This window comes from Anabas testudineus, chromosome 16, assembly GCF_900324465.2.
Source record: "Anabas testudineus chromosome 16, fAnaTes1.2, whole genome shotgun sequence".
Taxonomy (NCBI): Eukaryota; Metazoa; Chordata; class Actinopteri; order Anabantiformes; family Anabantidae; genus Anabas; species Anabas testudineus.
Window position 1 is genome coordinate 23,385,015 of NC_046625.1, and position 24,241 is coordinate 23,409,255.

Sequence of the window (24,241 nt, forward strand, 5' to 3'; positions counted from 1 at the left end):
CTTAAGATCACGTTTTGAAACCAGATCCTAATAGGATATATGAACAGATTCCTAATTTGAAGAAGTGAGTCGTGCAACAAGTTGTGCGCGTTCTCAGGTTGTCAATCATCAGCGATTCACGTGCTGCTTTTGGAACAGTTACTTGAAAACTGTAATCAATCAAACCAGCAGGCAACCCTGCAAATCGGGGGCATTTACTGACCATCGAGCAGCAACTGGCTTGGACACAGTGGTGTAGTGCTCACACACTGAACAAAACTACAGTAGATGACTCCAGACATGTGAACAACATGACGACAGCAGTCACATTAGTCGTCTTTGGATGAGAGTTAACTGCTTTCCTACCCCAGACTAAAAGAGTACGTGTCTGTCTCTACTGAACGTAGTGACCACCAAGATGAACTACAAAAAAACTGTCACTATCTAAGTCTTCAGTAGAGGTTTGTCATGATTGTTCACTTGCTGAGATGCATGTTTGCAACGTCAAAGTCTTTATTTTGTTAAGCCCTGTTTAAGAGCTTTACGTGTTATTCAGGTGCTGATTAGCTGTTGTTGGACGTTTTTCTCAAGTGTCACCAACGCTCAGCTGCAAAAGAACAACACCGCTCTGATACTGTAGCAGGATGAGGGATGAGTCTGAGGTCGCGATGTGCCGTCAGGACAGAGTTGCAGCAGATGCTGGACTTGCTCAGCACTGGTTAGGGGCCATTTACCAGCAGTAGACCTTCTGCTCTGAACTGGTGACCCAACACAGCTCTCACGCTGTGGCCACATATGTCTGTCGAGGCAAGCACACAGCTCTGTGTCCACACACACACACACACACACACACACACACACACACACACACACACACACACACACACACACACACACACACACACAGAGGGTTGCACAGGACGTGCTTGTACCTCCTCCTCACTCTCTACCTACACAAACACAAGACGCAGCTTGTTACCCAATCACCTCTTTTTCAAAACAAGTTTTATTGGAGAAAATCTCAAAGCACAACATATATTTATGGTAAAATACATAATTTGATACTGAAGACATTTCCAGTTTGTATAAAGGCTCCATATTCAATAAACAATTACTTTACAAAAGCTTCTGCATGAGGCATTCAAAACAATACTGATGATAGGAAAAAATTATTCACTCTCATTACAAATGAGCAGAGGGAAAACGAAGCCACGGGTTTGTGTGATACATTCATGACATGATCCCTATTGTTGTACTGATGAAAACACATTATCAGCATGTTTCAAAATGCAAAAATACAAAAAAGAATACAGAAAAAAAAAAAAAATCTGGAAAGAATTTCAGCTGACACCATTACCCAGACATATTCTGTCTAGTCACTTAATGGTTCATTTCTATTTTCTATAAATGTATTTACATGAAGATGATTATCTTTGTGTTCATCTTATTCTAGGGAGCCAAATTGAACTATATTTAAGACTAGAAATACTGGAACCAATATAATCACCCCCCCCTCCTCTTAATTAGTCATACAAATATAAAAATAATGCAAGTTATGGCCCTGAGGAGAGGAACGGCAAATGCTGACACCCCCCAATAATGATGCAGGAAAAAAGGGGGGAAATAAATATTCAGGAAGTGTCATTGTCTTGCAGGGGGATGAGTAAAACAGACTATTGGGAAGGTGCAGACAAAACATAAACAAACGATAAAGTAGTGTATAGGAATAACTAAAGTAATGACGATCGACTAATTAGCTTCTGAGCTAACTAGTTTTAAATACTCCCAAGTGTTGGATGCTGTACAAGCGACAGGCTGCTGCAGTCACTAATGGTTAATAGCTGACAGCATGTGGACTTGTAAAAGGTAGAAAACGACCTTTATCAGTGTTTCTATGCATTGGTCAGCCATGACATTAAAAGCAGCATGGGTACCCTATACACAGCAAGCTGTAGATCATAGCCAGCATTACAGCTCTATTGGATTCAAGCAGTAGATCTAAGAGCCCTATCACTGTTTTGTCAGTAGTTCTTCCTTGGACTACTTATGGTAGGTACTAGTCACTGTGGACTGGAAACCCCAGACAAGTCCAGATGCTCTGAATTTGTCTCTTGTCTCTGTCCATTTTTCCTGCTTCCAGCAAATCACCAGGCGTCAGTATTATAGTGATAATCAGTGTCATACACTTTACAGCGGTCAGTTTCTAACTTATGTTACATTTTTCCACATTAGCATCAATTGCACAATTGTATCCTTTTTGTAAACAATTATATATTTTAGTTTTTAAACAAATCTGTTAGTTTTAGTTAACAGGGAAACACACACACTCATGCCACAACAGACTGCTACAGTAAGGTTTTGGCTACGGTGAATTGATCTAGGGTTGGAAATTCCGCAAACTGAAAGCAGCTACATGAAGTTCTCTGAGTTGACACTACTACAAATGGTTTGTAGTACATACAGCCATTCTCTAGATTACATGACACAGATTACAGGATTTGGTTTTTGGATTGTTGGATAGGCAGAATGTTGGGCTTGACACAATGTCCACAAGAGTATTGAGTTCAGTAGTTTTTGAAAATGTCCCCCTCTTGGTCATTAATAATTGTCCCTTTCCTGTCTCAACATGCACAGATCTAGAAGGAAGTGCTTTCCCCCGTTTGCTGTGAAATAACTTGACTGCCCTGCACAGAGCTCTGACTTCAATCCCATCCAGCATCTTTGGAAGGAACACAAACTGACTGCCATCAAGGCAGCCAACATCAGTGTTGGATAACACTGACACTCTTGTGGCTGAATGGGGACAGATCTGGAGGAAGGCCTGTGAAATCAGAGCCGTACAGGATGGGATGGCAGCACACCAGGGTTTTGCTTTTACACGTGGCTTGAATGTTGACTCTCTGCATATGTGTTGACTATGTAGTGCATTGTTTTTAATCATACTGTAATTGAGTATCTGAGATTAGTTTGACTATACTGACCGTCATGGTTAAGAAACCAGGGGCTGATAAAAACATCAACCTTCAACTGAGAAAAAAAACTAACTTCAGATTAGTTTTGTGACACCAGTGTGATGTCAAGGGTGGATAAACCCAACGGAACCGGTCTGTACTGAAGGGTTCGGGTAGAAATTTAGAGGTCAGGTGTAGGTAGGGTCGGGTTGGGTCAGATAGGTCAAACTTCAGAATAAAAAGGAGTAAGTGTAGTTCAAAATAAGAGTACAGCAATCAAACAAGATGGCTGTTTTCATCATTTAACAGTCAGGAGAGACACTTTTAGTCGTATGTTCTCCTCAAAGTCAAGCATACTAGAAAAGTACAGCACAAACTCAACTGGGGCAGGAATGGACTTCAAATACAATATCCTTTTTGGGTTTGGCCACCATCGTCTCTGGCTCAGACAGAAATATGCGCTGATAGCATGTGATATAGATATGATAAAGTGAAATGTATGCATGTTTGAAACTTAAATTCCATACTGGTTATAGACACTGAAGCTTGCATGATATGTCTGTTGTTGTTTTGTTTGAAATTGTTTCAGTTTATTTTATAAACGCTGTTTATCTTAAATAAATGTGTGCAGGAAAATAGTGAAAGATACCAAAGTATTATTTGCATAAATGACCAGCTTCAATCAAAAAATAGAAGTTGTGGCACAGGTACATTATAAGAGGAACTCCAGCACCTGTGGCCTCTGTTCCCTCTGTTGTGTCTCTCCAGCAGCTCATTCATATGAATCTGGATTTCCTTTTCAGTCCACCAAAAGCAGCGTCTGACTACAAAACCAGTTTTTGTGGAGGAGCGAGTGTCGCATACCCTCAAGCAGCACAAATGGATATGATGTTTATGCCATGGTATAACCATAGCTCCCACAATGCAGAGCAACCAGCAGCCGGTCTCTCAGGACGTCCTGGCTGGGGTATTCTGGGAGTTTCAGCATGTTGATACTGCGGAGAGGAAACAAAAAGTGAGCGGGGGGGGGGGGGTTGCATGGTCAACACTGTGGTCATGACGGCATCTGAAGCTGGAGGAGGAGTGCTAATGTGCCACCTATCCAGAAGAAAAACCTGCAGTTATATGGATTTCCTAATACACATTTCACCCTGCAGAGATCGAGTGTGCCATCAGTGTGCAAGGAAGCCACTGCCCAGTGCCAACAACACTGAAGCGACATACTGCCCTCTAGTGTTAAGTAAAGTTTCTCAAATGTTCCTCAGTTAAGGCAGTAGAGTGACTGGCACTAACCTGTGTGTCTAGTTATTCATGTCTTAATCATTAACTGGATTAAGGGAAGAAAAAGAGAAGTCATAGTAAATGGTCTACATTATTATTATTACTGGTACCCAACGCACTTTACAGTGTTGCCCATTCACACAGTGCATATCGGACCTATTGGAACTTTGAGTTCTGTATCCCGCCAAGGTCACTTCAACATATGGACAGGATATAAAAACGATGGATATGAGATTAAAGTTCAGAATGTAATGTTTTATTTGATGCTATGTATATCATAATATGTTAAATAACATAGGAGATAAAACCTGTCATTTCAGTGACTAAGTGACTTCATCATTTTTACAAACAAATACAGCAGTAGTCAGTTAAAGTTAGTGATTGAATCAATCTTACAGAACATATTTTCCCATACACACTGCTCATCTGATACAAAAGGTATAAGGGTGTAGATAGCATCAAATAAAAGCTGAAATTCTGAACTTTTGTTTCATATCCTCAGGCCTTAAACCCACATTTCTTTATTTGTATAGAGATGACCAATAAATTAGCCATGTTGTAATATGTTTAAAGGAGAAAACAAAGGTTAATAAGTTTACATGCATTTTTCACTATTTGAACAAGTAAGCTTAAATATAACGTCAACAGAGCGACAGAGAGAATTAGATGGATTACCAGGTACTAGAGGTAGGCAGGAGGTTTGGAGTGTATGGCACTGCTGCAACTGTGAACTTCTGTAAACCGCTCCCACCCATCAGATAGGCAAAGCCACCATGAGGAACCCTGGAACTGATAAGAGAAGGATCCTTTATTAAAACAGACATTCAGTTTTTAGTCTATGGAGAACTTAAAGTCCAGCTGACAAACCTTCCAGTGACAAACTGCAGCAGAAGAATCCGTTCCTCCTGGGTCAGGCTCTTCACCACCTCCCAGAACCACTAAAAACAGATGGACACTATGAGGTAACTCTGTAAGGTTGTGGTCTTTTGTTTGTCCACAAAAAAAATTGTTACAAAGTGACATGAATACAGTTTTAATTAACCTGTGATACAGTAAAACAGCTCTTGGTAATGAGAATTGTTGGGGTGGTTAGTCCGATCTATCCTCTTCTTTAACTTCAACGTAATTGTCTTCCTAAGAAAAGACTAAGTGGTATTTTCTTATTTAGTTCCATTTTGCAAAAACCAAGTTTTTGGCATTATGACAAAAAATGATGGTTTGAGACAGAATTTTAGCTCCCATACCTCTATTATCATGGTTTCCTGTTTGAGCACCATGACAATATTGACATTGTGAATGGGCATGTACAACACCAATGAAGGAAAAGCAAAAACTCAAATCTAAAGGGTGTCATTAATGCAATGGAAAAAAATTGCATTTTTCCACCATATGGTACCAACTCAATTCAACTCAACTTTGCTCTACTTCTTTTTGGTAACAGGTCCTTTGTTTTCCACCGCAACTGCTGTGAAACAGCTGAAACACTGCAACTTTGGAAGATACTGAAGGAATTGCTCTTGTGCTTGGTTGTATGTTTGTTTTGTTAGAGCAAGAAGACAAATTTAGTTTCAGAAGAGAGGAGTTTGGGACAGAATTTTTCAAATGATGAAAAAACTGTGGTTGAGGCAGTGTGATTTTCTCTGACCTCTGGTAGTGTTTTCACATTACCCGTGGATATCACCTCAGCTTGCTTGGAAATTCAACAATGATCATACCCAAGAAAGGTACTGATTAGAACCTGTGGCCAATGGAAACCCAAAAAAATTGAGTTGAGCAGTGTGAGTGCTAGAAGTGTGTTGCGTGCTTATTTGAAGAAACTATACTTCAGGACAGCTATCAGACTGGAGTGTTACAGCAAGTCTTCTGTGTCATGTCAAGCATTGGTTCACTGCTTCCTAAACTGGTTGGCAAATGAGATCCGAACTACACTGTTCCAAAAAAAATTAAAGAAACAACTTTTTAATCAGAGTCCAGCATCAAGTCAGTCAAACTTCTGGGATATTAATCTGGTGAGTTAAGGTGACAGGTGAACTAGAGAAGCAACAATGAGACGACCCCCAAATCAAGTATGGTTTTACAGGTGAAAACCACTGACATTTTTTCTCTCCTCATCTTTTCGGGCAGTCTTTTCACAAGTTTTGCATTTGGCTAGGGTCAGTGTCACTACTGTTACCATGAGGCGATACCTGGACCCTACAGGGGTTAAAAAGGCAATTCAGCACCTCCAGGATGGCACATCAATACGTGCCATTGTCAGAAGGTGTGCTATGTCTCCCAGTACAGTGTCAAGAGCACAGAGAAGATTCTAGGAGACAGGCAGTTACTCTAGGAGAGCTGGACAGGGTCGTAGAGGGTCCTTAACCCATCAACAAGAGTGCCTCTAACCAAACAATCAGAAACAAACTTCATGAGGGTGGCCTGAGGGCCAGATGTACCTTTGTGGGCCCTGTGCTCACTGCCCAGCACCGTGGAGCTCGACTGGCATTTGCCATAGAAAACTAGAATTGGCAGGTCAGCCACTGGGCCCCTGTGCTTTTCACAGATGAGCAGGTTCGCGATGAGGTCACACGTGACAGACATGAAACATCTGGAGAAGCCGTGGAGAACGTTATGCTGCCTGTTACAACGTTTAGCATGACTGGTTTGGTGGTGGGCCAGTGATGTTCTGGGGAGGCATATCAATGGAGGGACACAGAGACCTGTGCAGGCGGAACAGCAGCACCCTGAGTGCCATTAGGTATCGGGATGAAATTCTGGTGACAACAATGTCCAGCCTCATGTGGTAAGAGTATGCTGGCAGTTCCTGGAGGATGAAGGATTTGATACCATTGACTGACCTCCACGCTCATCTGACCTAAATCCAATAGAACACCTCTGGGACATTATGTTTCGTCCATACAATGCCGCCAGGCTGCACCTCAGACTGTCCAGGGAGCTCAGTGATATCTTGGGCCAGATCTGGGAGGAGATACCCCTGGGCATCATCTGTTGTCTCATTAGGAGCATGTCCCGACGTTGTCAGGCATACTTACAAACACGTGGGGGCCATACAAAGTACTTAGTTGTTGGAATGAAATTTTTGTAAAATGGACTGACTCGCTGCATAATTTTTCCACTTTGATTTTCAGGGTGTCTTTAAATTCAGCCTTCTGCATGTTGATAATCATAATTTCAATCAAACTATGTGGTATCCTTTTGTTCCTCACAAATCACCAAGTTCATAACAGTATAAGATATCAAGCATATTTTTTTCCCACATTGAAATCTGATGTGTGTGTTGCTTTAACAATTTTAGGCAGTGTAGTTGTCTGTTGGTCAAAAATGACTCAACTGATCAGTTACACTCTTGAAAACTGAAATAATGTAGCAACCTTTACCTTCAGACCGGTCATAACTAATATTACTAGAATCCAAGCAGATCAAATGTCCATGACAGGTTTCTATAAGGAGTGCTCACCTGGATTACTGGTTCCTGGGCGTCGTAACCACTGGTGTACTCAGTGTTTCTGCACCAATCCTGCACATCGATCTCAGGCATCCCTGATAGCAGGAGCTCCTGTAAGTAAGAGTTTCAAATTGTGATTACATATATTCTGTCATTGCTTAAATCTTTCTGGGTAAACTGAAAAGCTAATTCATCTATTTTTGTAAATATATATATATATATATATTTATGTTCCAGTCTTTGGTTGTCCTGCATGTCATTCCATGAGTGAGGTTTCATAAAGATGTAAAAAGCTATTATTTCACTATAAGAAAGTCACCATGTCATGTCTGTGCTTAATAAAGATATAAAAATCACATGCTTAGGTGCTTGCTCAGTGCCTAGAGTCAGGACTGCCTGTCTCAGACAATTTGAGACATATGTATCTTGTATTAACATCTAAATGATCATTTCCATGTGCAGGATTGTTTGTTGATGCAAAAAAAGCTTCTGACAGACTTGTAATATGTGTAATATGTTTCCAAAAATGAGGTGTAAATTGAGAAAAAGAAATGAAGAATTGCATAGACAGAGTCAGCATTATCAGGTTCTAGCAAGTATGACAGATCTGTAACGTCCCAGCTGATTTTTTGAACTAATGATAATAATGATAAAGACATACTTAATCTCCTTAGTGAAATTGTTGTTGACACCTGACAGTCAGTACATGTCGGTGTTACTATGGGGTTTTGGTGTCTTGTCTAAGGACATCTCGACATGTACCAAGGAGAAACCAGGAACTGGCCACTGACCCTTTTAATTGTAGTGATGTAAAAGTGAATACAACATCAAATGCAAATACTCCACGGAAGTAAAGTACCTCAAAACTGAAAATATAGAATGCTGCCAGCCACATCCTTTAAACAGAAAGCAGGAGATTAGAGTAAGACCCTTTGTCTGTCCTGCAATGACAGCATGACCGAGGCATGTCCAACAAATCCATGGAGGGATAATCATCATGCTACCCTATTGATGAGGACATGAAATCTGCCGATGCACACAGAAAAAGACCCTCTAATGGAAAAAAGGGAGGGACTTCAAGGTGACCCTAGCATCCTGCCAAACCCCATCCACCCCTGCCCAGATGTGGCTAATCAATCCCTGCAACAGGGTAGAGCAGTCTGGCAGGCTGAGAATAGCAAGTGTATTGTAAAGGATGGAAGAGAGGAGGAGGAGAAAGAGGGGAAAGACACGAAGGTCAGAGGAGGACCACAGACCAGTTCGTATTCGTCAAAAAGCTGGATGAGCGAAGGAGGGATGAAGGTGTGGAAGCCTTGCAGGAAAGCGTTTATCTGAGGCTGGATGGCTCGTGTCATCCTCAGTTCCGTTACCAGCTGGACGTACTCAGCCTGAGAGAGAAGAACACACACACATGCACGCACGCACGCATACACACACACACACACACACACACACACAAAAATCCAGTTAAGTCGGTTCTCTGCTTTACGAGACAGTGCCACCTGCAGGAATCCTGAGACAATGCAGTCTGTAATTAGGCCTCTTCCAGGCAAGATCAATTGCTCATAGGAGACCAACTGTGGATGAATATACTAGAGGGAATGGTCATTAATATCACCCCTTCAGCCACACTGCTGCGTGCTGCAAGATAGCAAAAAATACTCCAAACTAAAGATTCTGTGTCCACTGTTCACTGTTCTCCTCAGACTTTTAACAAATGAAATGTTAAATATTTTCTAGGAGTGAAAAAAAAAAAATATATATATATATATATATGGATATATTCACATTGTGAAAATATCTGAATTGATTAGGTCATTATGCCATTATTACATACTTTTCTAGCACTATTTGAGGCACATCATAATTCTTAAATATTTAACTTAGTATTGAATTTAATGCTATTGGTAACAAACATATAAATGGGCAAGTCTGTTCATTTATCAACAAACTTTCAAGGATGAAAATTATGGCAGATCCGTTTAAGATCTGTTACCACAAAGACTTGAGTTTGTGCTGTGATTTTTTAGTTTGGACCTTGTGCATGACACTGTGTAAGACCTATGTTTTGAAACACCAGTCTGACCACTAAACAAAGCAGCCATCGATTTATTTGTTTGTTTATTTGTTTTCTTAATTAAGGGTTATAAAAGGTGTGATGAGTCTCTGTTTTGGTAATTGTGGACAACACAATCTCAGCCTTATGATCATCTTAACAGGTGTTTCTCTTACCTCTATTACTTATTACATGCTGTATGTGTAACAACGGAAGTAAACGCTGCTGTTGACAAATACCAACAGTGACAAACAACAGTGTCATAAGCTAAGCTGTTGTCAAACGAAGAGCATGTGGTAGTGAAAAAATAGTCAATAAATCATGATATACACGAAGTATGTGTGACCTTGACAACCGTTGAAGAGACTGAAAATAGCAGCAGAAAACATCAGATTTAAGACTAGTAATAAAGACACTGTTAGGTTCCTTCATTTCATACCTGAAACAAACACAATTATGCCATCCTGTTGCACCCTCTTGTTTTAATGACACTCAATCAGAGACTTAGGACCACCAGCAGTTATCTTAATGAGCCAACTCCTAATACTGAGTTGGAAAAGTCTGTGAGAAGTTTTGTCAACAGCTTTTGAGCTTCAGCTTCTTCAATTCTAAATAAGAAAGTCTCAGCTTTAATTTGAGAAGGTTTATAGGGTACATGCAATACAGTATAGTCAGCTTGTGACTTGTCACCACATTTCAAATCATACAGCAACTGTCCATGATCAATCATGTGTTACACTGAATTACACATACTGTATTTAGTGAAACATCTATTAAACATGGTCAGTATAGCACCATAAGTCCCCGAAATAATTGTCCCAGTTTCCATGGGTTTCTGCTAAAACATTCACATGCAACTGTACTGCAGTCACAAATATGTTTTACAGTAAGCATATACGATTGGAGGATTTTATGGCAGCAGTAGTGTGATAAAATGCGTGTTTTGAGACAGGGTTTGATGATTTAAACTGAAATGAAAATCTAATTACTAAATGTTAAACTAACAGTTGCTCATGACTTATAGAATCTAGTGCAAAAATAATGTAAATACAAAATAGTAAATTCACAGCCACACACAGGTAATAATCACAGTTTACAGTAGCACAGGAAGCTGTGATTGTAAGCACAGCGCCACCGACTGACATGATAATGTAACCCAAGCCACACTGCAGCACAAATTAAAAGCAGTTGCAGTAAATGTTTCAGTTAATGCTGCAAAGAGTGAGGATTAGAAATGCTACAGCTGCAGCAGTGTGAAACATTTATGTAATTTTGTGAAGTTAACTTACCTTGTTGTCCTGAGTTACCAGGATGCTGGTCCCTCCAGGTTTGAGTGGCACTTCCTCCATCGCACCAAATACATCTGTCTCTACAGAAAAGGTGAGCTCCAGACCCAGATCACTGATATCATTGTCCAAGATCCACTGCAGGTTTTTGGCATACTCTGGATCGATGGACGACACATCCTGGTAATTCACTGGGATACCTGGAAAACACACACGTGAACGGATGAAAAAAACCAGGGAAATAATGTATGCACGTAGGCCAGGACACTTCCTCCTCTCTGTCTCCCTCTCTCTCTGTACTTTTCTGCAGGTATCCTCGGCGTGGAGCTGTACATCTCCAGAATCCAGTTCACCTGCCAAATTGTTCCTTGCTCCTTGTTATTGTTTTTGTTGCCTGCTGTTCTTTTCTCTCTTCTCTTTCCACTCACCCTAACCAGTCAAGGCAGATGGCCGCCCACCATGAGCCTGGTTCTGCTGGAGGTTTCTTCCTCTAAAGGGAGTTTTTCCTCTCCACTGTTGCCTAAAGCTTGCTCAAATATGATTGTTGGGTTTTCTATATCATTTTCTATACAATTATTCTCTGTAAGTTCGCAAACCTTACACTGTAAAAGTGCCTTGAGATAACTTCTGTTGTGATTTGGCGCTACAAAAATAAAATTTTATTGAACTGAAACATTTATCTTAGACAATACCAGTGACAAGTAAGTTAGCACCACATTAATGCAATATTTTAAGCCTTCGTACGTTACTAAAGAGTATTCTGTCTAAACTGCCTTTACCCAGTATGTGTTTGTAGAAGGAGCGGGTGAAGTAGATGTTAACCAGCTGTCGGTGATACAGAGCCAAACCCAGGATCTGACCTGCAAACCGGAAGTAGTTCAGATGGTCTGGGTTCACTGAAGAGTTACTATTGGGCTGAAAGGTGGTACCTACAGATCACACAAGCACACGCACACACACACACACACACACACCTTTATTCAACGCAATGAAGTTCTGCTCGTCACACTGGATATTACAGTGAGGAAAACATTATGTACCGTCAGCTGACTGAGTGAAGAGAGCATAGTCTGGGTTAATGATCTCATTGGACAGAATGTCAAACCACTCCCGAACCACACCTTGGCCCTGAAACACAAACAACAATAAACAAGACAGTACTGCTGGTCCATCAGACCAACAAAAAAGAAGTTAATAATAAGAACTCTTGTCTAGTATCAGTTTAGAAACCCACCATTCCTTCTTCACCATGAAAGCGGACTGCAATACCCTGTTTCAGTTTCTCGTTGGTGGACTTGGAAACCATCTCGCAGCTACTTCTGAAAATGGAGTCTGTCAGAGAGAAAGAAAAACAGAATTAGCATAAGAAGAAGAAAATAAGTTGTAGGACTGTAACTGCATGATTTGTGTTATGTTTTAGTGTTTTTTATTGTTACTGGTGGATTACACCTTTCCTGTGTGAGATTCAAAGTGTGAGGACCCCCACTGATTCTTACTGGAAATAACATGAACACTAGTGAACTCACTAGTATTCCTGTGTGCACGACCGTGAGCATCTTAATTACCCTCAGAGTTCTTTGGAACAGAACTGGAATTTGTTTCCTACAATTGCACTTGGCGTGAACAGCTGTTGCTGAACTAACCAGGAATTCAATTCTAAAAACTAAAACTTCAAGGTCATCAGTATTTAAGATCAAAATTAGCATTGCGTCAAACTGTATTAGCATTAGACAACATCATGGGCACAGTGGTTGTGCTTATTGTGCAATGACAAATTCAACCAATCCCTGTGAATCCCTGTGTGCAATTTTATCCAATCAACGCAAGATTTGAACTCTGTACTGTCCATGAATGCCTCGCACCAGACCTGCTGATGAGAAGCTATATTACGTTACCTTCTTAATAAACTTTAAAAAAAATCCCATGCACAAAGCAAAAGATAGGTAGGTCCACTTAAAACAAGACAAAAGCATATATGCTATTTCTGGGACACTGTATAAAATTTGCATGTGTCGGGGAGCTGCTATTAACATGCAGGAGACTACAGAACATTATGAAAGTCATTAACTGACTTCTAATGCAAGACACATCAGTAATACATGGCTGAAACATGCAGAAAACAGACGAGACAAATTACTGTGGCAGTAGCTAGCCTGTAGTTACATACAGATCTAATGCAAATGTTGAAGGAACCAAGGTAAGTGAGATTAAATCTGTGTGGTAACATGTGTGGTATAATTCACAGAGTGACAGGGGAGTTGTTTTGCCTGTTTGCATGACAAACTGTGTGTAAAAAAGGAAACAAAAATAGATAGAATAAATAAAAAGTAATAAAAAAGTAAAAAAAAAAAAAAAAGTAAAAGTCCATAGCTGTATAAATATTCAGCATGATTTTTTTCTTAATTGACATGTGTGAGATGTGTTTCTTTAATTTAATAAAAAAAAAGAAATACAGTGTAGAACGTTGTGAACATGTTAATAGTGATGTTACACTTATACACATGTTCACACATAACATTGCCGTGGAAATAAAATGTAAATCGTCATTTGCACAATCTTTCTTTATACATGATGAGTGATGAGGACAGTTTGTACCTCTGTGGATGAGGAGGATGTCGTTCTCGTTGACTGGTCGATGAACCATATCTGAGTCTGGCTGGCCGGCCAGCAGGTGCTCATAGAACCACTCACAGCGATCCTTAAAGGGCTGAGAGCGAAAACAAGACTTCATCCCACGTTCCACATCATTTATCCTAAACTAATTACCACTTCACTGTGCTTTCAACTCTCAGACTTTGGATTTTTCAGTCTCAACCAAATGGTTTGGAAATCCCTCACTGCTGAAACGCTCATCTGTAATACAGAGATGAGTCTGGGGTCTATTTGCATAATATATGCCTTTGTTCTCTAAGCATTGGAGGTAGGGTGAGGGATGATGTGGAATAGAGAGAACAGATTTCCCACTGGGGCTGCGTAGCATAGAGGGAGAAGAATCGGAAAATGAAATCAAATTCAGCACGTTAAAGTCTGTAATTAAAAGAAGGACCTGCTCCCAGGTGTGCCACTATCCATGGGTAACGAGACTCGAATGCTGCAGCTTAAACATAAACTCTGAAGACTGAGTGAACAGCATACAACTCAGAGCAGCAATTAAAATTTATGATGCCGTATAAATGGAACTTAAGACAAGCGTTATTGCCATGGTTCTAACACTGGTAAATGATGTGAATGTGAAGACAGGGGATTTTCAAAGTCACTTTCCATAAAGTCACAGTAGATAAAGTCAGAGACTTGTATAAAGTATAAAATGCAGAAAAATACTGTAAATACTTTTAGAGCCCCAGTATAGTTTATATACAAGAGAGACAGACAAAGCAGCATCTGCTCATGACAGAATCTTATGAATTTAATTAAAGTTCGGAGACTAATAAACAGTGGTGTGTATGGCCACAAAAAAGTCCCCGGTCTAGGGGGGTAGTGCCTTCTGAAGGTTCAGAAACTGTATGTCAAGAACATGTAAATTATAGTTCAGTAATCACAGAATTCTTAAGATACAGACTTCAGTGTTTATCATTTTAAATATTACAATTTGCTGAGTGTTAATTTCGTTTATCATTTCTGCTCACTAAAGAACAGAACATATTTTATTTTTCTTATTTACCATTTATTAAAACTATTCAGCATGACTTACCTGCCCCTTAATAATATGCATGAAACGTGACATTAACTCTGGACACTCAAGGAGGAAGTGAAAGTGGTTAAAGATGATCTTTGGATTCCTGAATAAGAGGAGGCAGAGAAATGAACAGAGGAAGAAACAAGAAAGCAGGAAATGAGAGAACAAAACATGAGACAAACGTGGAAATAAATAAAGTCTCCTGCATGTGCTGAATCGATGCTCAGCCTGTACGTTTTGTGTGAGGATGCTGATGAATGGCGGAAGGAATGTGCTGACTCACCTGGTTACGAAACACTTGAGAACCTCATCATGCTTGCAGACAAACTCTATGAAGCGAGGGGACGTCATTCTGTGATGTGAAACAGAAAAACAATAGTACAACAGCAACACATGACTCATTTCTATCTGAAATAATAAAATCTCTACACTGTTAGATCATAATAGAAAACATTATTTATCCACACTGCTCTCTGTTTTGGTTCACTACATCTGTTTATGGTGTAGGTTTTACTTAATTGTGACCTGTGTGTAAAAACAGCAAATGCATTTTTAGCTATGAGTAGAGCCAAAATAAAGGCTGCTTCCTTACTTTTAATACACGGCCAGACCAGGTGTCAGACTACAGATGGATGCCAGGGTGAAAGCTTACTAAATACTACATGTAGCAGTAAGAGAAAGATGGATGAAAGTTCAACTGGACCGTTTCTCTTAATGTAGGCTTCAAAACATACTGTAGTAACAGTGGTGTAGTAGTGGTAGCAGTAGTAATAGAAATGGCAGTAGTAGTAGTAGATTAGGCTTCTGTTCAGCTGCACATGTGCACACTGTCTACAACAACCAGTGTGTTCATTTATTTGTGCAAAGTAGCGGTAATGCAAATATTAGAGAGACATGGTTGACGCTACACAACACTGATAGAACTCATTCCATTCATGTGTTGACAGATGACACGAAAAGTCAAAGTGCCACAAAGAATCAATCACAAATGCAAAAGTGTCCTTTAATTCAGAAGACAGAATGCCAGTAAGCATGGTCAAAAAAGTCTGATTTAAGTGGCTGATACCTTCATATCTCATCTAGAAGGCAAAATGAACCTTTAAGCTTGACAGAAATAGTCACTTGAGTTATATGGGGATATTTTTTTCCATATCACCCACTTCTATCAAGTAGGGATACCAGTACTAGTGTGAGCAATGGTAAAGCAGAACCAGCAGCAGTATTGTGGGTTTTAGTACTAAAGCAGCTAGTGTGGTAGCAGTATTAGCGTCACACTGTAAAGAACATTGAGATGACTGTTGGGTCTTGGCACTATGAAAATAAACTGAATTGAACTGAACACAATAAAAAGTGAGTACAGACCCTTGTGGCATCTGACATGAGCAGCACATGTAGAAGGCCTGGATCACAGCACTGAGCCGATTAGCTGTCATGGAGATGACATCCTCTCCTTCAGCATACATCTCTGTTTCCATGATTATCTGAGGGTCCAGCAAGGAGGGAAGCTTTGGCCTGGAGCCAGGGTGGTCAACCTCACGCTGCTTGAGAAGCAGAGAGGCGATCTCGCTGCCGGAGGAGGTTGAAGATGTGTTCTTCCTGTTGCTGCCCAGCTCTGTGGAGATGAGCATCAGCCACTCCTCCAGGGAGTGCCACAGCAGCTCCAGCGGCTGCAGAGAAACAGAGAAAGGAAGTGGTCCACATTATAAAATACTTTGTAATGTTGTTTAGGGTGCAGGTTTTACACAGCTTCATTGAAGACTTTAGCTCCATATAAATATCATGTGGGACTACAGCAGGACTAATTCAAAGAAACAAAAACAAAAGGACCTAATCTGCCAGAGAATGTGTCTACGATAAAATATATATGCTACAGTAGCTAATCCTTTCTGTCTGTCTGTGCCAAAGCTATTTTAGAAGTAAAATCTGACAGGGTAGTACAAAATCAAACAACTGCAAAAGCCTAACCCTGATAGCATGAAGACTGTAGGGGTGGTGGATCCTGAAATATACAGTATGCTGTGGTATACAGACTCGCTTCTTTAATTTCTAATAAAATTAAAACTTTAAAATGTCCTGCAATAAACTCTTCCTCATGAAGGTGATGAAGGTCATTTAGTTTGCTACTAATACTGATTAATTAATTATGATTAATTTAAAATAAATAGATTAATTAATGTTGGCAATTATTTAAAAAACAATACAATTAAAAATCGCCAAAAAGAATAAATAAGTATGAAATTTTACCATTTCTTCATTTATTTCCATATATGATGCCACAGAGGCCCTGTACCCAGTTCCACCTGTAGGAAATTCATTGTTGGGAACAACAACTCCCCTGGACCACACCCCCTGGAAGTGTGGCAGGAAATAAATGAGGAAATCATCGGTGTAAATGTGAAAATAAGTAAATAAATGTAGAAATGTAATAAATGAATGTGAACATAAATAAAATTGCACTTGAGTCCTTTCTTTCTACATTTATTTATCTGTGTTCCTTTTGGAAGTGGAGGAGAATAAGTGAAGCTTGCTGCCAGCCAACACTAACTAATGTTTGCGAATCCACTTACACTTCTTAGTTGTCAGGCTCCTCGTCGGGCTATACAGGGTTCTCATTAGACCTGGAAAACTGGTTTGAGAATGCTTTGTATATACACCTCTTACTAACCTTGAAGACCTGGCTGCGAGGTGTCTTGTTGCCGTTGTAGCCCATGTCATTACCGTTGTTGGGTGATGATGGCCCCAGCCGGAACACATGGCAGAAAATACGAATAATTCTCAGAAGACTCTTCATCTGAGCTTCATAACTGCTGGACAGGCTGAGGGGGGACAGAGGAAAAATTAGGGACCATCTAGCACATGTCAGCACTACTTAACAACCACAAACAAAAAAACGTTTGTCGAGTGATTCAACATGATTTCTAATATATTCACATAAAACTAATTTACAGCACAGTGCTGTATATAAGGGTTGTGAATACTTTCCCTACTGTACTGTACATGCAATATATAACAAATGAGAAAAAGAAAAATGCCAATATGTGAATCCAGTGGGTACAGTTATACCTAAGAAGCTTATGTCCATTGGTGGTAGCCACTTCAGCAAGACTGGTCAAGATCCTCTGGTAATGACTGTCACTCTGCTGAGAGACATGCTCCAGAACCTGCCTGAGCTAAACACACACATACACATTAACAGAAGAACACACACTGGGTTTTTTCATTGAATCTAGATACAAAGGAACCACACCATGTTCTCTTTAATGTCGTCATTCTGTGTCATCTGGATGAGAGTCTGGAACAGTCTGCTGTGGTGCTGGATGAGGATCTCACAGGTCTCCCCATATCCGCCCTGAAACACACAAGAGAGACAGTAACCACAAGGGTTTAATATCCAAAAACATTTCACAAAGAGAAAAAGGATAATAAAAAGTATATAAATAGTAAATAATAAAAAGGTGGTGGAAAATTCACCTGCACACAGAGCTCCAGAGGAGTAATTCCATTTTTATCAGCAAGGTATTTGGCACCTCGAGAAAGCAGGATCTGTGCTGTGTCCCTTTGGCCATGGCTACACAATAAAACAAGGCAAGTTTCAGCACAACTGGATTAATAGACTGTGTAATATTGGCCATGCAGGTATGCAAAGCTGTGATTTCTTTTTTGTGATTTCATTTAACTTCAGACAATTTCAGTCTAGTCAAGTCAAGTGAATTTTAAAAAACAGACAAATCCTAATTGTAAAAGTATTTTCTAAACTGAAAGAAATGCAGCAGCGCATCTCAACTCCTGAACAGTTAGAAGAAAAGTGTAAAAGAGGTGACAACATTACAGTGACATCAGTAATGACATCACCTGCAAGCAAAGTAAAGAGGTGTGGCTCCTGAGACGTTTGGCCGGTTGATGTCAGCTCCACTGTCTAGAAGACACAGCACCGTCTGGGCAGACACAGCACACAAAATCACATACTGGTTAATATTTCACTGACATACTGAATAACAAATGAAACTGACGGGTTAGAAAATGACGGCATCTCTCTTCTAGGCTTGTTCTGTTAATTACAAATTCTCGTTTTATCTTTAAGTTTCTACTGCATTGCAGTTGTTTTCCTCCACCAATCAGTCAGGTTGCAGTTTATATACATGTCTGTCCAGACTCACATTCTAATCAGTTCATCCTTGAGTCACAATGGAGAAATTAACTCAGTCTCTGTTGAAATGTTGTGGTAATGAAAATTGGCTAGACAACGACAGATGTGGCTGAAGGCATTGTGTTTTTTACCACAATGCCTTCAGCCACATCTGTTGTCATACAGATACTATGAACTTTTTTTTTTAGATTTGACATTGAACAACTTACTGCACATGTTTTTTTCCACGTCAAGTGAAACTAAAGATTTGAACACTGACAGCTCCCAGCTGGCTCTAACAGAGATAACACAAACGTGCTGCTTAGTGACTGGGTTGTACTAGTACTTAGTTCTACCCCCGTCAGTTAGTTAGTATTAACTAGTATTAAGTAAGTAAGTACTGACTAATTGACTAGTTGGTAGTTAGTTGTCTGTGGTTCAGATAATAGCAAGTTGTCCACTAACTGCACTGTTGCTGATCCAATTCCTAGCTGCACTGTTGGAAGTGTAATTAGTGAAGACACTGAATGCCCAGCGCCTCAGTCAACAGCTGGAAAATGCTCTCTTCACTACGTTGTTTGCTTGGTTTCATCACTTCGGTTTCTCTGCTCACGCAGTGACTCTCTGAACTGAACAGCCAAGCAGAGCAGTCTCTCTCACTGAGTGGGAGAGAAATGAAAAAAAAAAACTCACCTGACAGATGTTCACTGACAGCTCATCACTGGCCAACGGCCGACTGTCAACCTGGTGTGTGATGACCCTCAACTGTTCCATATTTCTGCTCTATATTTCTCTTTTGGTAGAGTCTTACTGTTGTGAGCAGTAAGACTCACAACAGTCTTGTTTGGTAAAGCTAAACATTTACTCCAGGCCTCCAGCCAAAAAAGAACTAAAACTTTAATAAGTAGTCCCTATCAGCCAAGCTGCTCCTAATATAAACAGGGGATCAAGTCAAACACCAACACCACATGCTCTAACTAGCTAACTGACTTGTTCTCATTGACTCACTGTTTTGTGTCCATTCTGACAAGCAACATGTAGAGCCGTCTGCCCCATGGCATCCTCGACATCCACGTTAGATACATACTGGACCAGATCGTGGAGGAGCTCCGTCCGACCGTTGACTGCCAACCAGTGGATCTGCAGCAGAGGTTCACACGAACAGTTAATATGCTGACTACAGGAGTTATTACACACAGGCTATACAGATAATGTGACAGATGTTTAATAAGCAAAGATTATTAGAATGATTATAAGATGTTTAACACAACATGAACCACAGCCAGTTTGACAGTCTACTCACAGCAGTCAGTCCCTCATTGTTGCAGATATTGACATCAGCATTGTATTCCAATAGTTTGCCCATGCACTTCTTCTGTCTGACAAAACAGAGGAAGAACATTTTCAGTATCAAACATCACTAGTCAAAATGTTAAAAAGACCCTGAAGACTGGTAGTCTCTCAGAATACTTACTGGACTGTATCACTAAAATAATGATTAAGGGGCCTAATCTTTACTCACTAATCCCACTGACAGTATATCTGGAGAAGAGTTAAAAGGATCCTGTGTGCCTGATGTACAGTACTGGCAGTAAGATACTTGAAAGTATCACAAGTTGATTTAAACCAACACCAACATGTGAAAGGGGATACATGATGCTCGTACCCATTGCGAGCAGCAAGGTGCAGAGGCGTACAGCCTGAGATATCCTGGTAGTTTGGGTTGGCTCCTCTCTTCAGCAGCAGAACCAGACACTCCACTGACCCACAGCTGCACAGAGAGAACACAGAGCAGCAGACAGCTCAATCATTAAAGGAACAAACAGCAACATTTCCTCCCAGAAATTGAGAAGAAGAAAGAGACACCCGAAGACTGGACTGAAGACGCTTTCAATATAACTACTAGATCACTAGTTAACTTCCTCAAAAAACAGATGCCACTTCTTAGTTACTAATTGTTATTGACACTTTATTAAACTCATTGGGGAAATTCTTAGTGGACAGGCTGCCCCCTTGAGGTACCAAGGATTGAGGGTTCAGTGTCTTGTCCAGGGACACTTCAACATGTGGCCAGGAATCAGGGGGAACTGGGAATCAGACCATCAACCCTGAGAAACGTAGTCAACTTCCCTAGAAACTGATTCACGGTCACCTCTATACACCTTTTTTTTTATTTAAATTAACTAATTTTGCAAGTATTCAGATGAGTGTGACTAAGGATCATAAGATAATTCTGTGCAAAATGAATAACATTGTGCAAGTTTGTATATGTTTCAGTATAAAGCTTGATGTATAAAGAAGTGTCTGTAAGAAACATAGATCTTGATGTGACTGTTGGGTGAGGAACAAGGCACAGATTTATTGTACATAATGTAATGATGTGTAAAGTATTTTCACCTTTATGTAACCAAACTAGATTTTTCAAATACTCTGCATACTTTGAAATTCACAGAGCAGGTGCTTCAGTATTACTACAGTTACTGAAGTTGCTGATTTTAGTGATTATACACTCCAACACCCTCCAAGTACTGTAGAAAGATGTCTTTCTTCAATACCCGAAACCACATGAGGATCATAAACAGGGCTCCCACCATATGCCTCACCCCTAAGAATTATAGGCCAATTGATACTACATTGGAAAGTTGGCTGCTCAGGTGTTCCTTGATCAGCTCTGTTGTTCCTTTTTAAGTTCCGTACACAGATAAAATGTCTAGAGATGATTTCAAGAGCAGCATTTGTATATCTGGGGTCAGTTGTCATTAACTGTCAACATCAAGTTCAAAGAGAAGAGCACATCAGCATTAGACTGAAAATAAGACTAATACTCACTGGGTGAATACTTTAGATTCTAATAATACAACAGAGTGAAAAATGTCTTACTTGGCAGCAATGTGTAGCAGACTTCTCTTCACCCGTCCAAAGGCGTAGTTCACATCAAACTTGGAGTTGAGTAGCAACTCTGACACTGACCTTTTAGAGATGGGATGGAACAAGTAATTCATTTCTTCTGACTACAATAAAACTAACTCACTGTACCTCTGCAGAGGTGCACATAAAAACACAGGTGCCACAGTAAACGCACTGCACATAGACAGCGTGTGGTTGAATGCTTACCTGTGCTGATCAGCCATGACCATTGGCATAAGTGTGTACACTGCAGTCTCGTTGTCTATGGAGAGAAAAACAGAAGTAAGATAAAAAATACCAGACAAAACTTCACAAATGTAACACTGTCAATAATAATCTTCAAACAGATCATAACAGGGCAGCATGGTGATGATGTAAAGATTAGCAGCTTCTCTGTTTTATAGTATAGTAAACTTAATAAGGTTGGTTCGGAACTAGTCAGGCTATATGAAATTATAATGGATCTTTTCAATATTTTCAGACATTCTTAATAAACGTGTATTATATATATACTAGATACTATATGACAGGATCATTCCAACAGGTTCTGACGGTTTTCACACGTGTGTTCAGTCTTCAGCTTTGTATAATGAGATCTTTCACAGTGAAATGTGAAATGCAGCAGTAAATAGAGATATATATCTACATAAAGGTATAGAAAGGCTATAACAAGGTTTCCATGTTTGTGTGAAACACATACAGACATAGCGCAGGTGTCTGCCTCCAGTACACACACATCATGATATCAGTGAGGCTGACCGGGGCAGAGGCCGGAGCTTTCTGTCCAGACCACGGGTATAACGTGGTTAGAAGCCGGTTGTTTTAGTCTAAGCTTGTATCACCATGTATCGGTAACGTTAACGTTACCTTCGGGGAGTTCCACAGTCCGAGCCCGGCGGAGGGACCGGGTCAGCCGGTTGAGCTGTACGTTGAGCTGCTCCATCGCCCGTTCCATCATAGGTGAGGGCTCCACCGGGATGAAGCGAGAGAACAAAGCCTCGAGTGTAGGATTTATTTGTTCCTAACGGGGCTGTGTTGTTCCTGGGCGGTGTCCATGGGTACTGGCTTCCCAGAAACAGCTCTTCCTCAAGCCAACAGTGATTTAAAGTCCACTCAGTTTTCCTGCCACACTGCCCTGGTACGCCTACGCTGCCAAAGCCTCTGCTACTTCCTGTTGTGATGACGTTCAAACGATATGGAGTGTGGGTGATGTAGTTCAAAGGACAACGCCGGTGCTTCTGCGCAATGAATTAGAACCGCAGTAATCAGGAGCCAAATAACAGCGGTGACCTAATAATAACAGTGTGTTGTCAGCATTACGTTTCCCATACTGACCCTGTCCACCACAACATTAAAACCACCAAGTGGATCTAATGTTGTGTAATGTTGTGTAATCAACATCTTTTTATTTGTGACCACACTGTAAATCTACTTTGTTGCTCTGTTATGTTACACACGTCTGGTGGGTGGTGTTCCTACTACTACCTTCCTACCTTGCTCTTTCTTCAACATTTTTTCCCATTAAGGAGTTTTATGGAGGATTTTTTTTTCTTCCTTTGATTAAGAGGGCATCAGACTGTAAAACCCAGTAAAGCAGATTAGTGATTTGTGACATTATGCTACATAAAATAATAATTTGATTGTGTAATGATTTTTTTGTATTATTATAATTATAAAAGAACCATGTCAGATAAATAATTATAACCCCAGTGGTTGGCACAATAAATCATCAATATTTAACCCTGAAACCACGGGACACTGCTCCACCTTTTCATAGCAGGTTACACAGAACAGCAAGGCTCTGTACTGGGCAGTATGAGAGGTGCTTTTGTGGTCCAGTATGTACAGTATTAGCCGGGAAAAACACAATTATGTGCCTAATTTAGATGTCAGGTACATTTCATGACAGTTTAGGTTCAGAAATCTTATGACTGTGTTACCCTGTAACATTTAAATCTGTGAAATTCCTCACATATTCATAAACCCTCTCTTTAAAAAGAAGGCAGACATGGCAGCGAAATAGACCTACATATTGAATGGATGAATGAATGAATGAATGAATCTAGCGCATTGGGATATAAGATGAAAAAATTCCTGCTCTTCCAATTGTCACATCCCTACTGTGATGTCTGCTGATGAATCATCTCTTCAGTGGCATGGTCTTCCAAATAAGGGAAGCAAAAGAGAGCTATGAACTGTACTGGGGCAGAGGTCAGAGTTTTCCACCCTGAAGGTATGCAGAGTGATGATCTCAATCTGAACCTCTATGACATCATCTACTATAAATCCACATAAGTCCCCCACGATCCCGCTCACCCTCCACTGCTGGGCTGTAGAGTACATGTTCCAAATGCTCATAATCAAACTTACCTACTGTACAAACTTTCTTAAAAGCACTTTATATTTATACATAATTTATATTATGTATTTATCTGACGCAGGTGTGGTGTACTCCAGAGTATAACCTGACAGCTGTGTAAAGACAGCCAAATGACTCATGAGGGTCACTTTAAAATCTGTGTTTTAATTTAACT

At 40.2% G+C, this 24,241-nt stretch overlaps 1 protein-coding gene across 2 annotated transcripts; it reads right to left on the reverse strand.

The window, feature by feature from the left end:
• Positions 1-973: 973 nt before the first annotated feature.
• hace1 (HECT domain and ankyrin repeat containing E3 ubiquitin protein ligase 1) lies at positions 974-22,865 on the reverse strand. 2 transcript variants are annotated; one of them, XM_026372009.1, is made up of 25 exons: positions 22,575-22,865; positions 21,915-21,969; positions 21,681-21,770; positions 20,467-20,571; positions 20,104-20,179; positions 19,809-19,940; positions 18,527-18,609; positions 18,146-18,242; positions 17,922-18,023; positions 17,738-17,844; positions 17,340-17,490; positions 16,919-17,023; positions 16,037-16,341; positions 14,958-15,026; positions 14,690-14,777; positions 13,594-13,705; positions 12,233-12,330; positions 12,039-12,126; positions 11,778-11,927; positions 11,002-11,198; positions 8,913-9,044; positions 7,669-7,767; positions 5,079-5,149; positions 4,887-5,000; positions 974-3,925 (listed from the first exon to the last, which is right to left on the reverse strand). In XM_026372009.1, the coding sequence occupies exons 1-25, from the start codon at positions 22,663-22,665 to the stop codon at positions 3,823-3,825; spliced, it is 2,820 nt and encodes a 939-aa protein (XP_026227794.1). In that variant the 5' UTR covers positions 22,666-22,865; the 3' UTR covers positions 974-3,822. The 2 variants fall into 2 exon arrangements, with proteins under 2 accessions (XP_026227794.1, XP_026227795.1); XM_026372010.1 differs by lacking the exon at positions 16,919-17,023.
• Between the last annotated feature and the right edge of the window lie 1,376 nt (positions 22,866-24,241).

Excerpts from the sequence above, each read along its gene's own strand:
- hace1 (XM_026372009.1), bottom strand. The coding sequence starts at position 22,665 with ATGATGGAACGGGCGATGGAGCAGCTCAACGTACAGCTCAACCGGCTG. Across the intron at positions 20,180-20,466 it reads CACCTTGCTGCTCGCAATGG|ACAGAAGAAGTGCATGGGCA; the intron begins GTACGAGCATCA and ends CTGTTTTGTCAG. Across the intron at positions 13,706-14,689 it reads TGCATATTATTAAGGGGCAG|CCCTTTAAGGATCGCTGTGA; the intron begins GTAAGTCATGCT and ends TTTCGCTCTCAG.